Source organism: Strix uralensis, chromosome 27 (genome assembly GCF_047716275.1).
Source record: "Strix uralensis isolate ZFMK-TIS-50842 chromosome 27, bStrUra1, whole genome shotgun sequence".
In the NCBI taxonomy this organism is placed as follows: Eukaryota; Metazoa; Chordata; class Aves; order Strigiformes; family Strigidae; genus Strix; species Strix uralensis.
Window position 1 is genome coordinate 7,119,721 of NC_133998.1, and position 13,754 is coordinate 7,133,474.

Below are 13,754 nucleotides of genomic sequence, written 5' to 3' on the forward strand. Positions count from 1 at the left end.
CTTTTTTTCCTCTCCTTGGAGAAGACCAGCTATGACTGAAGAAAGACTGCAGTTGGCAAGGCTCTGCACTCTCCATTTTAGTTCTATATCCCCTAGACAAGCCTGGTTTTTAAGCAATACCTGGCTGTGCCAATAAATTCCAAACCTGTTAACCAATTTCTACAAAATGTTCCGCTTTCAAAGCTGCTTAAAATCCCTTCAGGATTCATGCATTGCGGACAGGAACAACACACAAAATAACCTCTCAGACACCAAGGAGCCCACATAGGATCTATTATCCATCCTCAGCCCAGGAGGATTCAAGCAAAGACTGCTTTTTCTTAGCTGTTAGAACTTACATGATACATATCCATAGGAATAATGTGTTAGGGAAGAATTCCCTCTATATTATTTCTCCTGTTCAGTGCAGGAATCATTAACCCATCCTGGATTTACAGCAAGGAAGAGCTGATTTAACAGGTCCCGTGCAGTCAGCAAACATCTAGCAACATGCCTGTGCTCACAGAAGCCAGGTCACCAGCCCTCCTTCATGGAGGAGGCATCAACATGTAACACCAACACATGAGAAAAAAGAGTTTAATTAAAATAGAGATTAAAATTCTATTTATAGGAAGCAAGAAGTTTCACAGAATCCACAAAATAATGAAGCAGTGGAGCAAGATGTACTGATATTTCAGGACACCCTGTACAGACCAAGGTTAAAGCTGGAGCTGAAAGACTGGAGGCAATACAGACAAGTGAAGCTGAAGGAGGAGAAATGGGTGCAAGGCTAAAACAAGTGAACAGTGGGAAAGATCTCTGACTGATGGGTAGAAATATCAGAACTGTGGCTGAAGCAGGATGAGAGGGAGACCAAGATGAGTCTTATGAAAAGAGCTAAGGTTACTTTGCCGCCACTGCTGCCCTGCTCCTGCTTGACAACAATAGTTGCATGGAATGCTTAGTTGGACAGGGGAAATGTGATTAAAAGAGATTTAGGATGGGAGAGGAGACTGAGACTGGGCATCCTTTAAGGACTGCTGTAGTTATAGTAACTCTGTAAAACTTGGTCCCGGTCATTGGGGAACAAAACCCAGAGGCAACACATGTGCTGCAGCCACCATGGGTAGAAAACCTCCTGCATCCGTGTGGCACCTCCCTGGATGATGGTGAGTGCAGCTTCAGGACCAGGAGAAGCAGTTATGTGCACTTTGCCCCTGTAAGGTAACAGTCAAGAGGATCATTTGGAGCCAGACAATCCTTGGTGTGGTTTTACCTGTGCAGGCTGACTACCGCAGGGTTCTGCACGCTCATGTCCCATGCTGAGGTGGACGTGCACAACCCCCATGATGTACCCAAGCAGATGCACTCTTCCCATTAGTTTTCTTGCCCATCCAAACATATGTGCACATCATCTTAAACACAGTTGTGGTGCATTTTTTGCATGCTTTCAAGAAGAGACATGTTCCTGCAGACACACTCCCACCCAGACTCCTACATCCTTCTCCAAATACGCACCTGGTATTCTGTAATGCCATATCAGTATCAATCAGACCCAGGATGCATAGTGTGATAGAGACATTTCTCTTCTGCATGATGAGTTCATGGCGCAGCGAGCTGAAGAATCCATCCAGTGCAAACTTGTGGCAGAACAAGAAGTGGTAAAGGGAGTGGGTATTTTCCCTGGAGAGGAAAAGGAAAGAACTGAAAACATCAGGGAAGTTGCTGTCAGGAGGACGCTGCCATGGAAAGGGAATATGGGCAAAGACAGAGGCTTTGCCATCCTGCATCAACCCATGTTCTGTGCAGGTGAGTTTCCCTCTATTTCTAGTCACACACAAGCACTTAGAAAATTCTACCACTTTGCGTGAGCACATCCCAACACAAGAGCCACCACCTATGTGGATAAGGGAAGGAAATTTCTTGTAACTTACACAGTAAGCAGGTCACATGCTGGGCTAAAAAGCCCAGTGTGATGGTCTACCTGCAGCTTTCCCGTTCCCCATCACATGCAAACACATTGACTGGGTCACATGCTGGGGCATCTGGCCATAACATTTCCCTGATACCAAGGCACGTTACATCACAAGGCAGGGATGTCTGTACTTGTGTATGGTGATGCAGCTCCCTTGAACACACACTGAAGACTTTCCCCTGGCCTTCCATCCCCTACAGTAGATGCAGCTACTCAGCAGCCTGCTACTCAGACTGGCCAAAGCCAGAAGGCCTTAGAGTGGCAGGATGGTCTTAATGCTGTGTCAGAAATGCATGAGAGATGGGCCTGGCTGTAAGGGACAGAATCCAAACATGCAGATCTGGGCACATGGTGAATGAAGAGCAAAGTTCCAAGGGAATGCAAAATGGTGCAACAGAGAGAAGGTCTTCAAGAAAACAAGGACAGCCAGCCACCATCCTGCTTGCTACTATGAAACGCACAACTTGAAAATGTGTTGAGTGGTTGAAGGACACAGAGAAACGTGGTGTGCTGGGAACCACTGTCTCCACAAGGCCAGTGCTTATGCCAGTTAAAGACACTCACCTGTGAGGGAAGAAACAACCACCAGAGAGCCTTTATTCTTCTGCAGGGTGGGATGAGCTGCTGTTGCGTGTGCCACATAACTGAAGAAATTCACCTGGAATGATATTAGACATGGAAGAAGCAGGAGGGTTTGGAGGGAAGGTCAGCGGCGGCCCCAACGCTCCAGCGGCGGGAGGGGAAGGGAGGGGCTCGGCTGCCATGGCAACCGCCGGGGCGGCCGCGCTTTCCCGCGCTCGCCGCCGCGCGCCCCTGCCCACGTGACTGGTTCCCGAAGGCCCGCGCGGCCCAGCGCGCCGCCCCCGTGCAGTCATGGCCGCTAGGCTCGTCCCCGCCGTCAAGTGAGTTGCTGCGTCCGCGCTGTCCTGCCCGGAGCCCTCGGCCCGAGTGCGCGCCCGCCGCGGGCACCGTCCGGCCCGCGCCCCCTCTGCGCCGCGCCCGCGCGCGGAGGGTGCTCCCCCGGGCCTGCTTCCTCGCAGCGCCTCGCCCTTGACCGCGTCTGCCCCTCTGCCGGTCTTGGCCTCCATCCGGCGGCCTCTTTGCGCGCCTCCAAATGTCTGGCAGGAGTCTGACGGTTTTCTCGTGGCGAGCACGACTACGTAAAATAAACCGGGAGTGCCGCCCAAGGGCGCTTGTTTGCTGAGGGAACGCTTTCAGATCTGGATATGCGGCCCACTCGAAGGGAGAAGGTGTGGAAGGGTGCTTTTGGAAGCAAGTACAGATAAATCTCTTTTCCCCAAAATACTCGTGAATAGATGGGTTTAAATACTGATTCTCTCTTGCCTCTCTCAACGGGTGGATGTAGCATATGTTCTACTACTGCAGTACTGCTATCTGCCAAGTTTTTATTTGGTTGCTTTTTTTTCCTAGGTGCGCAATAGCTTTTTATTTGTTTTTTAAAGGGGAAACAACTCTCTGACCTGTGAATTTGAAAAAGTCAGTCTGCCCAGATCTCTATAACGAAAAAGTAAATAAAGGTCAAATATTCTCTTCATGTCTTTCATTTTGCAGGTTGCCACTACAGCTGTAAAACTAGTGTTTGCATGCCATGCAGTCTACTAGGAAACTTTAAAAGCTTAGGCAATGCAGGAACAGGCATGGCCAGGTGCTAACTGGACTGTAATGAGATTAACAAGATACTGGTGTCTGTCAAATTAGTCAGATTGCTTATTAACAAGACAGCAAGAACCACGTGATTCACATGGATGTCTTACCCACTGCAGAATCCTTTAGTTCCTTTTATCAAAGGTATATGCCAGTGATTCTCAGACTTTAAAAAGTGGCACATACTCTGAGGTGTTTGACACTTTTTCATTTTTTCTTGAAAACTGTCACTGATAAAATGCAAATAGGTATGGTTTCAAGCGGCTGACTGGGAATAGTTGACCTAGGAAGAAAAGGAAGGTAGCTAGGTATTTTTTCTGCTGCACAGTAAAGTGTTTGTGACCCTCAGATTTCTTTATCGATACCCTCCCTTTGATGGTCACAACCTACCAGGAGAGATGCACTGATAGTCATAATGTGAACTGAACTGTTGCTGCTTTTGATTCTTTCAGGTTTGTCATCAAAGGAGGCCTGGCTGGAGTTGCCGTGTATGTGGCATATGATCAGGGGCTGCTGGGCAGTGGCACACAAGGTGCTGAAGCCCTTAAAAAAGCTCAAGCAGCACTGCCTCCAGCTATCCAAGAGTGGACAAGTTATATAGGCTGGGAGGTAAGGACTGTGCAGATGAAGACAGTCAGCAAAACAAATGCAATCTCTGAATGAGGAGCAGAAGACATTGGGGTGATACTCTGGTTCCAGTGATGCTGGCAGTTTTGCTGTTGAAACTGGATTTCGCACTGAGAATATTTTGAAGAGGATTGAAATGGAAGGAGGATAAAATTTTAAATTTAAGGGGAGACATTGCTCACAGATGTTATTTCAAAGCATAAGGGGTAACTAGCCTGTGCAGGGTCAAGGAAGGGATTGCAAGCATGCCCTGGGAGGTATTTCACTATGTAGTGGTATTCCTAAGCTTCTTTTGAAGGATCCTACACACTTTAAAAAAATGAATGAAAAGATTCCCCTCTCAATTTCTCAAGCTGCTAACAGTTTGTCAAGTTGAATTTAAATTGCCTGAAGAGGCTCTTCTCTGAGTAATTCTTAGTTTTTAAAATCATCAGAAGAAGCCTTTGCTGAAAGTTTGAAAAGCATTTTTCATATTAGAGACTATCCTAAACTAATAGATAACTGTAAGGAGGCAGCCATGGAGATGATTCTTCAGGAGCACCCAAATGATAAGTACTACCTTTTGCCCCTATTTTATACTGGAGGAAAGAGCAAAGTCCAGACTTTAAGCCTCATGTCTGATCCCTTTTGAGACTTAGAGAGTAGGCACCTAAGAGATGAAGAGGCTTCTCCAAGGTGATGTGAATCCTGTTATAAGTGAAACCCCTCAAGTGCTGATACTTTGTCTCTCTTTCTCTTTTTAGCTCCCACCCACTCCAAAATTTGACTTTTCCCCCTCTGATGCCTGGAATAAAGGTAAAATAACTTTTCACCAAACTGTGAAAGGAGCAAGGGGCCAAGAGTGATGTAGATTATACCAGTTTTGTTTCAATACTGTCCTCCTAAACTGAATGGTGGAGGAGGTGATACCTATCACTAATCTGGTGGAAGGAGCATTGGGACTGGGACTAGGGAAGCATATTCTGCTCCAGGCTTTACCACTAGCACACTGAGTGACTTTGGACTTAATTTCTTCTTGTTCCAAGTGTGAAATCAGGAGGAGGGTGTGTGCCCATAAACCTGTCTGCCTTTTCTAACCAGAGGAGCTGGTGTTTCTTTTACCTACAAAGCTTGCTGCCCAGCTGTGCCCCAAGACAAGCATGCCTACGTTATCCTAGGATCTAAGATTGAATGTTTCAGTGAAGTGTTTGGGGACGACTGTGGCCCCCACAATAAATAGATAGAGTTTATGCTCCAGTGAGTTCATCAGCACTGGTAGTGATCAGGGAAACTAGAGCATAAAAATAAATGATGACTTACTCTTAAGAAAGGTGAACCTCTGATTAAAGATTGAAGAGTTTATAAATGGTTCAGATGCTGGTATGTTTGAACTCAGCCTCTGACTTTTCAGAAGGGATGAATATTCCCATTATTACGAGAATTTTAGAGATCTTGTTTGAAGGCCAAAGCATGTTACAAATATCTAGTAAGTTAATTTATAGTTTTTATGGTGCGGCAAAAGGTATTCATGTAATTGTGGGGAAACATGGTTCACAAATATTGTGACATGTCCAACATTACCCATGGAATCTGTGGCAAGACCAGAAATAAAATGGAACTTATTTCTTTGTTTCAGTCTTGTAATTGTCTATCCTTTATACTGGTCCTGAACTTGGAGTTTCTCTGTGTCACAGATGCTACAGAGACAAACCTGTACTTGAACCAAAGATCATTCAGGCCTAAGTGTGTTTGAAAGCTTCTGAGATAGAGCTAGATTTTCCTCTCAGTGTTTGAAGAGATCTACAATGCTAGAATAACATTAGGAAATTTGACTTGAGTGATGCTCTTGGGATAATTCTTCTCTGCTTTCCTTGCAGGAGTGCAGACAGTCATGTCTGCCTTGTCTGTAGCTCCCGCCAGGGCCTGTGAATACACTGTGGAAGGCTGGAAGTATGTGAAGGATCTTGTCAAATGAACGGGTTCTCCCGGGTTCGTGATTCCCTCTGTCCCGTGTTGTCTTTGGGATGATGCATAGTCCATTGCTCTAGAGGGCAGCTCAGCCATGCAAGGGCTACAATAAAAGTCTTTGGAACTTCCATTTGTATTTGGGTTGGTTTTAGCATACAGACTGCAGTAGTTGCTTTCTCTCTTACCAGTGATCAGAGGCTTCAGCAGAGATCAGGGATCAGTTGTAATGAAGTGATGGCCATATGCTGATGCCCCTGTTCTAAAGCTGCCAAGCTTGCTAGCTAAACAGATTATTCTTATGTTGAATTAATCTTAAAGGTGAATGCCATCTAATTCAAAACAACAAGAATTAAAAAAAATATATAAAAAAATTCAAGGTAATAGTAAAAGATGTCATTTGAACACAAAGCACTTATCTTCAAGCTAGCTGAGGAAGAAGTGCCTCTGTCAGACAGAGCACATTATTGATTTGAAAGCAGCTTCCAGGTGCTCTGTGACTTGTTACACAACTGGGAGTAGCCAGTACTAGTGGCAATACTTGTTGATGACACTGTGCAATAGAAGGGAGTTTATGTGTCTGTGGTGCAGAACTCTAGCAAGTCATAGGAAACTTTTAACACCCATCCCCTGCCCAGTCTGTTTGGCCTGTGGGCATTGCCAGTGTTCCTAGTACCTGAGCTCAAACATCAAAATCACAGTACTGTTTAACTGTAACTTTTCCAGCAACTGATCCAAATATGCCCTTGGATGCATAGTCAATAACCAGTAGCACTGTTAAATTTACACCTGTATCTGAATTCTCAGCTCCGCAGTATAGGTTACTTGGAGGCAAGGGTTTAGATTTTAAATTTTACTAGCTGTTGGCTAAAACTAATACTTGAAACAAGTATTCTGTCTGCTGGCTTCTTTAAATGCCTGTGTAATAGGGCTGGAAGTACCTTTAAGATACTGGCATCTCTGGGTGTAAAGCTTTTTGACAACTGAGCAAGAGAGATAATGGAAACAGGAGGTATCTCCAATCACAGCAGAGTCCCCATGGAAGGAAGAATGAAGCTGAAGGATTTCCCACTTTATCTAAACCTAGTGCCCCTATGAAGAATCAGGTAGAGGTACCTCAGGAACAGAGCCCATTGACTGCAACTATGTGTGTTATAAGTTCTTTGCAAAGGAACGGTGCTATTCTGTAGCTGAGTATGAACAAATACATGAACGTGCCCTAAACTCAGAGCTGGCCACTGAATAACTTCGCAATCTGCGTGGACATCTTTTCATTTTCTTATTTTTTGAATACCTAGAGACTTCAAGGTGTGTTTTCCTACCAGACTTTCTCCTAGTTTTTGCACGTATAAAACCAGAAATGCAATTTTTCTTTTTTTTTTTTTTTTTAAAAACCAGAAACCTTGTTTGCTGATAAGAAGCAATACAAAATGGGAGACAGGAAGGGATGTTCCTGGAAAGCAAGAATATTCTCTGGCTCTCCATCTCTTCTTCCACAGGAGATGGATAGCTCCTCTGAAGAGGAGAAGGAGCAAAGATTGCAGTGCACTTCTCAGTTCCCTGACAAAATGTAAGTAGGTCCAGAAGATGCTGAAAGTAACAACTAGCTGTTAAATCAACACAAGAAATAGGGTAAACTTCACTCTGGCAGGGACCATCACGAACATGTAACCATGTGTCTGGGACATACAGAGAACCAGAGTTAGCAGCAAAAAATTTGTTTGCTGGTGGTAGGCCTCTGTAGAAGAGGCAGTCAACAACTTTTTTGGTAGAACAGAAGTGTGCAATGTACAGTTAGATTAAGGCCTGGGCAGAAAGTGGTTTCCTGGCAACTCATTCCTGCCATTAATTTTCTGAGGATTTTTTTTTCACATGAGCAAAAAGAATGTTCGTATCATGATGGGTTAGGTACTAACATTTTGTTCTCCTGGTGGAAATAGTAGTGGGCACATGCAGGCAGGGATGAGGGTTGCTGTAGAAGCTACAGAGATGTTTTATTGTGGTGGTGTTTCTAGGGATGGAGAATGAGGATGTAGCATGGCAGATTTAGAAATCAGAAGTAGCTCATTGGCAGGACATCTACAGTAATTCATTCCAAAATACTTCTGATGTATGTGTTCAGTCGTACTACTTTCGAACCTCTCCAGCTACGTTCAAGACACAAAAAGGCAGGAAACAGAAGCAGCTAATGAGTTATCTGGAGTTGTCTCTTACCTTTGCTGCTGTGAAGGGTTCTTGCAAAAAGGAAGACAATACCAGTTGCTGCCAAAGTGAGGATTGTCAGAAGCACAATCCACCAGCATGTCCAGAGGACAAAAGACACATTAAATGCCAATTCTCTGCAGGCTGGACTCCAGAGGGAGTCTGGGAGTCGCATAGCTTGGACCTATCAGGCCTTGAAGGTACACGTCTGCAAATCCCTTTCAAGTGATTTCTGTACATACCCACTGATGCTGGAATATGTCTGGGTGATAAGATGTCTAATAAGTTTTTTCCTGAATCTAAGTTAAAGTTTAACCAAGAGGAATTATACCAATAGACAGGCAGTTTGCCAGACTTGTACAGTTCAGCATCAGCATTGTATTGTTGTGAATCTCAGCACCTTCACTGGGCTTTAGTCTTTCCTTCCTACTGGCACTGTTGAAGCTGGGCCGAGGTGGAGAAGCAAAATCCTTCATGGATGCTCACCTTCAAAGTGGCAATGTCTTCCAACTCAATCTAAAATGGATCAAGATCTAAAATGGAGTCGCTCACTCTTCTCTGGGTCCATCATCATCCGCATGCTGTCAGATGTGAAACTTTTCACAGTAGGCCATCTTACCTCTGCAGGAGGAAGCTGGTGTCCACAGGAACTCTGTGGCATTGTAGTAATGTGCCAGTGGAGAAATGGATCGGTGGCACATGCGCATGGATGGCCTAGGATGATTATACAAGCGCAGGGAGAGTAACTGAGCGAAGTGTATCCGCATGAAATATTTTGCTAGCTTGCAATATGTTCCAGTTTGTGGACCGAGCATATTTTAATTTTAATGTTGATGAAAACTTTCCTGAGGTCAGTTTTCAGTCACAGCCAAGACATATATAAGGAGCACTGATGGCCTAGAGGGCATCAGTATTGTAAGATGGAGTTACAGATCTATTCTATATTTTTAACCCTTTGCGACGGGATTGTGGCATGGCATAGCATCAGTATGAATCTGTTTCCTCTTCACAGGAAGCATCTGTGCGTATATCGGATGGGTTGTTGTAAATACACAGCTGGTAACCTCTGTCCTCAGGTCTCTGTCCCAGAGCTGCTGCTCATGCTTCCAAAACTAGGGACAGAGATTGTCCTCGCTGTTTGAGATGGGGCAAAGGCAGCATCTCTCCCACATTGATGTGCTAACGCAGTTGTATTGTTCTAGTCTGTGCTAGTTGCAGAATGAACCAAGACGCAGCTACAGAACAGGAAATAGTCAGGGGTAGGTAGGGAGAGTAGGGTGAGTGCTTACTCAGATTAGGAAGCAGATTGAAAACACAAGAAGAAAGGATTTGTGGGGGTTTTGTTTCCTTTTTTAAACGAATAGCTATATGATGAAACTGCCAAGAGATTTCAGAGGATTTGGTTAAGGTATAAATAGCTTTAAAAAGCCCTTAAGTTAATTCCTGGAGAATGGGTCTATCAGTTGCTCTTAAAGTTAATGGTGCAGTAAACCTTGGCATGCCAGACACTGGGAGTTTATCACCAGATTGCTCTACGTGCATCCTGTTCCAACAAATTTTTCTTTATGCACCTGCCTCTAAAAGGGAAAGAATACTGAGTGGGAAGGACTTCTTCATCTGACCCAGTGTATCTATTCTCATGTTACATCTTGATGATAATGTGTGCATTCAGTAAGACACTGATCTTTTCATACAATTGCTGGATTTAAGTTGAATGTTTTGCCAAGTCTAGTTTGTGACATACAGAAATAATTGGTAAGACAGGGTGCTAATCAGATTCCGTTGCTGAGCAGATGGACTAAGCGGCAGTGTAGAAATTTACTTGTTAAAATAGTACCTGTGCTGCAACTCACAGAATTGTTGAGCCTGGAAGGGACCTCTCAAGATAATCTAGTTCAGCTTCCATGCTCAAGCAAGGTCAGCTAGACAAGGTTGCCCAGGACCATATCCAGCTAGGTTGTGAACATCTCAAAGGATGCAGACTCCACAACCTCTCTGGATGACCTATACCAGGTCTGACTGCCCTCACAGTAAAATAATGTTTTCTTTTGTTCAGCTCACCCAGTATCTTTTCTCTTTCTGAACATGGTGACACTGGATACTGCCAGAGTGGCCTGGCACCACTACACAGAACAGTTCTGGAATATCTTCCTCACAAAAAGAGTTAGCATTAGTGAGTAGATCTAAAAACTCCCCAGTGCATTTTGGAGTTGTGTACTCTGTTCTTGCATGAATATCCAGTCCGCCTTTTCAGTTTTTAGCTTTTTGCTTCATAGATGTTTTGTAATAATGGCCTTCACAAGCTACCTTTTTCTGGCACCAGTTATCAAGCACCCTGGCTGTCTCTAGTGGACCTGTACTACAGAAGGATAAAAAGTTTACATCTGTCAGCATTGTGGCACTAAGCAGGATTATGGGATACTCCCATGCCACCTCCAAACGTAATGATATCTTTTCAAGCCCTTAGTATCTCTGGCTACACACTGGGAGAAAGAAAAAGGGGAAAGGGCCCTAATGGAATGATCAGTAACCCACCCATGAATAGGTATGGATGTGTGTACAGTCACACTATCTTGGCCTGTGATTCTTTCAGTTTCTTGTAGTGCCCAAACTACAGCTAAAATTTGTTTTTCCATCAGGGTATAAGATATAGCAGAGCCTTGTAATGTCTTGGACCAAAATCCTGCAGGTTCGCTCTGATTTTTCAGCCCAGTCGTCTGCCACAATCCTCACAAGACTATATCATCTATCAAAAGGATATCCTTGCCTAGGAGCCTGTAATTGCGCATGCTCAATCAAAGCATTCTTGGAGGCATCAAAGGCTTGTTCCTGTTGCTTGGTCCACTGCTGAACAACTTTCTTCCCAGTTAATTTCTGCAGAAGGCCCATTAATACTGCCAGAGGTGGGATAGAAGTTCTCTAATACCTTCAAAGTCCCATAAAGGTCTGTAACTGTTTTACTGTGGTTGGTGCAGGAAATTGCTGGACTGTTTGCTATACCTTATTTGGTATTTCTCTAATCTGTCCATGCCAAACTATTCCCAAAAATTGTACAGTAGTACTAGGGCCCTGTATTTTCTTTGGATTAATTGCCCAGCCTTAGTCCTGTAAATGTGCTTTCAGCGATTCGTCAGTGGCTCCAGTTTCTTGTTGTGACTCTGACATAATCAGTAGATCATCAATACAATGGTAAGCGGTAACAGTACCTCACTAGAGTGCTACATCAGCTGCTGTCATTTGGTGGCAAATGGAGGGACTGTTTGTGTCCCTGAGGCAATACTTTGAAAGTATATTGCTTTTTTTGCCAAGTAAAGGCAAACTGGTCTTGACTTTCTGAAGCAATGGCTATCAAAGAGAAAGCATTAGCAAGATCTGTCACAACTTTCCAGGGCTGTAAATTTTTGCTAATTTTTTCTGTAAGTGTAATCTTGTCCGGCACCTTAACTGCAAGTGGTGGGGGTGCCTTTATTCAATTCTCTATAACCTGCAGTCATTCTTCAAGTGCTGTCTGGTTTTCAAACAAGCCAAATAGGGTTATTAAAAGTAGTTATCGATTCCCTAATGTTTCCCACTTGTTGAAGTGCCTTAATGGTTTGACTAATTTCCTTCTCCTCCCCTGGAATATGATATTGTTTTACAGCTACCACCTTGGCAGGCACGGGCAGCATAAGAGGATCCCACTTTGGATATCCATGCAAGACGGTTACAGATCAAATAGAAAATCCCACTTATGAAGTTCTGAAGCAGAAGGAACCATTTAACATTTCAACTGTTCGTCCTGCCAACACATCGATACCCAAGATATATTCTTTAATTGGGCAATTAATACCCTTGCAGTAAATGGCATAGCATTTCCTATTGTTAAGGTAATTTAGCGTGGAGGGCAAGGATCGGATTTCCCTCCGGTCCACGGATCTGTGATGTGGCTTCTTTAGTATCAGTATTGCTATGCAATATTGTAACCTCAGCTTCCGTATCCACCAGAGCCAATACATATAAAATCCCCCCAGACTGCCACTCTATAGTTAAAGGAACATAAGGGTGTTGGTTCCCCTCATGGTAAGAGGCTACAGTGGCAGCAGTTCTGGGAAACCTGCCAAACCTTAATTTCTGCTGTTTTGTCATTTGCCAGGTAATGTCTTGCATTGAGGTGGCAGGTGGGGCGAAGGGTGGGCGCAGAGTTGATGGTGGGGCTAGGGGTGGTCAGCTTTTTTTGTGTAAACACTAACTTCTGCCATCGGTGAAACATTTCTGATGTTGTGATCCCATCTATTTCTGATTGTGGGATACCAGCTCATAAAGATCATTGCACGTTTGTTCTCTTGTCACCCTTGCTGTAACTCCTTTTGGCTTTGCCGGCTTTCCTTTATTCAGATGGTCCCAAAATTACAGCCCCAGTTTCCCTTAAGGTGTCTGCTAGGGTGCCTGTATTACCTGTAGCAATTGTCACTGCTGGTATAATCAAGGGTTTTAGTGAGGCAGGTGCTCCTCTCAAAAACTGCATTTTGATAGTCCAGATTGGATCCCATAACCAATGCATGAGCCATCCCCATCTGCTGCACCAAATTAATACCTTCTTCCATTGTACACCAGTTCCTGAGGGACAACACTAATTTGTCAGGTTCTGTATATGCTGTTAAAACTGCTGCACACAACCACTGATACAGCATAGGTGCACTAAGACCTCACCCATCAGGACCTCTGTTTAGTAACTGAGCATATCCTCATTGTATCTGATCAGCATTGGCTACAGGCTTAATAAATCTTTGTCATCCACTAATAATGGATACAGCTTCGCTAGCCCAAACTTGCAAAATCCATGCCGGTATGCATTCCCCACTCTTTTGCTGATCTCTAAAAATTCCCTTAACTCTTTTGGAGTGTAAGCACACATGATCTGCGCTCCCCCATCTGCTTGTTCCTGCTGCCCCATCATTTGTATGAGGGGGGGTTTTTGCTTCTACCACCTTCCCTACCTTTTAAGTCCAGATACAAATTCAAACTCAATCTCAGAGTCTGAGGATTCACTCTATTTCCATCTCATTCCTTGGGATCCCATGACTGTTTTATGGTGAAGCACAAACTTGGGAAATCGAAACCTTACTATTTCCCTATTTGTCCCTTTGTTTATTAGCAATACATGCTACAACTGCTTTATGTTATCTTGCAGCCCCTAGCACTGCTCTCCTTCAGTGATCATCTTTGCATCTTGTGAAGTCCTGCCTTCTTTTTCCAATTCTCTCATTTTAGTCTGTAATGCAACAACTTCATGGTGAAGAGCCTTAAGACCAGTAGCTAACAACCATCCCAATCTCCCTGCTAATTTGTGAGCAGACTCCAATGCTGCTTTCCATGGCAACCC

At 44.1% G+C, this 13,754-nt stretch overlaps 2 protein-coding genes across 2 annotated transcripts; one reads left to right on the forward strand and one right to left on the reverse strand.

The window, feature by feature from the left end:
• Positions 1-562: 562 nt before the first annotated feature.
• On the reverse strand, positions 563-2,829 carry LOC141935382 (hydroxysteroid 11-beta-dehydrogenase 1-like protein). The gene is given in 5 exon segments (XM_074851519.1): positions 563-1,196; positions 1,498-1,624; positions 1,627-1,662; positions 2,519-2,612; positions 2,776-2,829. Coding segments are annotated over 5 exon segments (498 nt in total). The 3' UTR covers positions 563-1,009.
• MICOS13 (mitochondrial contact site and cristae organizing system subunit 13) lies at positions 2,782-6,321 on the forward strand. The gene is made up of 4 exons (XM_074851359.1): positions 2,782-2,856; positions 4,072-4,228; positions 4,990-5,041; positions 6,103-6,321. The coding sequence occupies exons 1-4, from the start codon at positions 2,828-2,830 to the stop codon at positions 6,198-6,200; spliced, it is 336 nt and encodes a 111-aa protein (XP_074707460.1). The 5' UTR covers positions 2,782-2,827; the 3' UTR covers positions 6,201-6,321.
• Positions 6,322-13,754: the final 7,433 nt, after the last annotated feature.

Bases quoted from the DNA above. Each gene is read 5' to 3' on its own strand.
- MICOS13 (XM_074851359.1), top strand. From the start codon at position 2,828: ATGGCCGCTAGGCTCGTCCCCGCCGTCAA. The intron at 2,857-4,071 runs GTGAGTTGCTGC...TGATTCTTTCAG, and splicing joins AGGCTCGTCCCCGCCGTCAA to GTTTGTCATCAAAGGAGGCC. The intron at 4,229-4,989 runs GTAAGGACTGTG...TTCTCTTTTTAG, and splicing joins CAAGTTATATAGGCTGGGAG to CTCCCACCCACTCCAAAATT.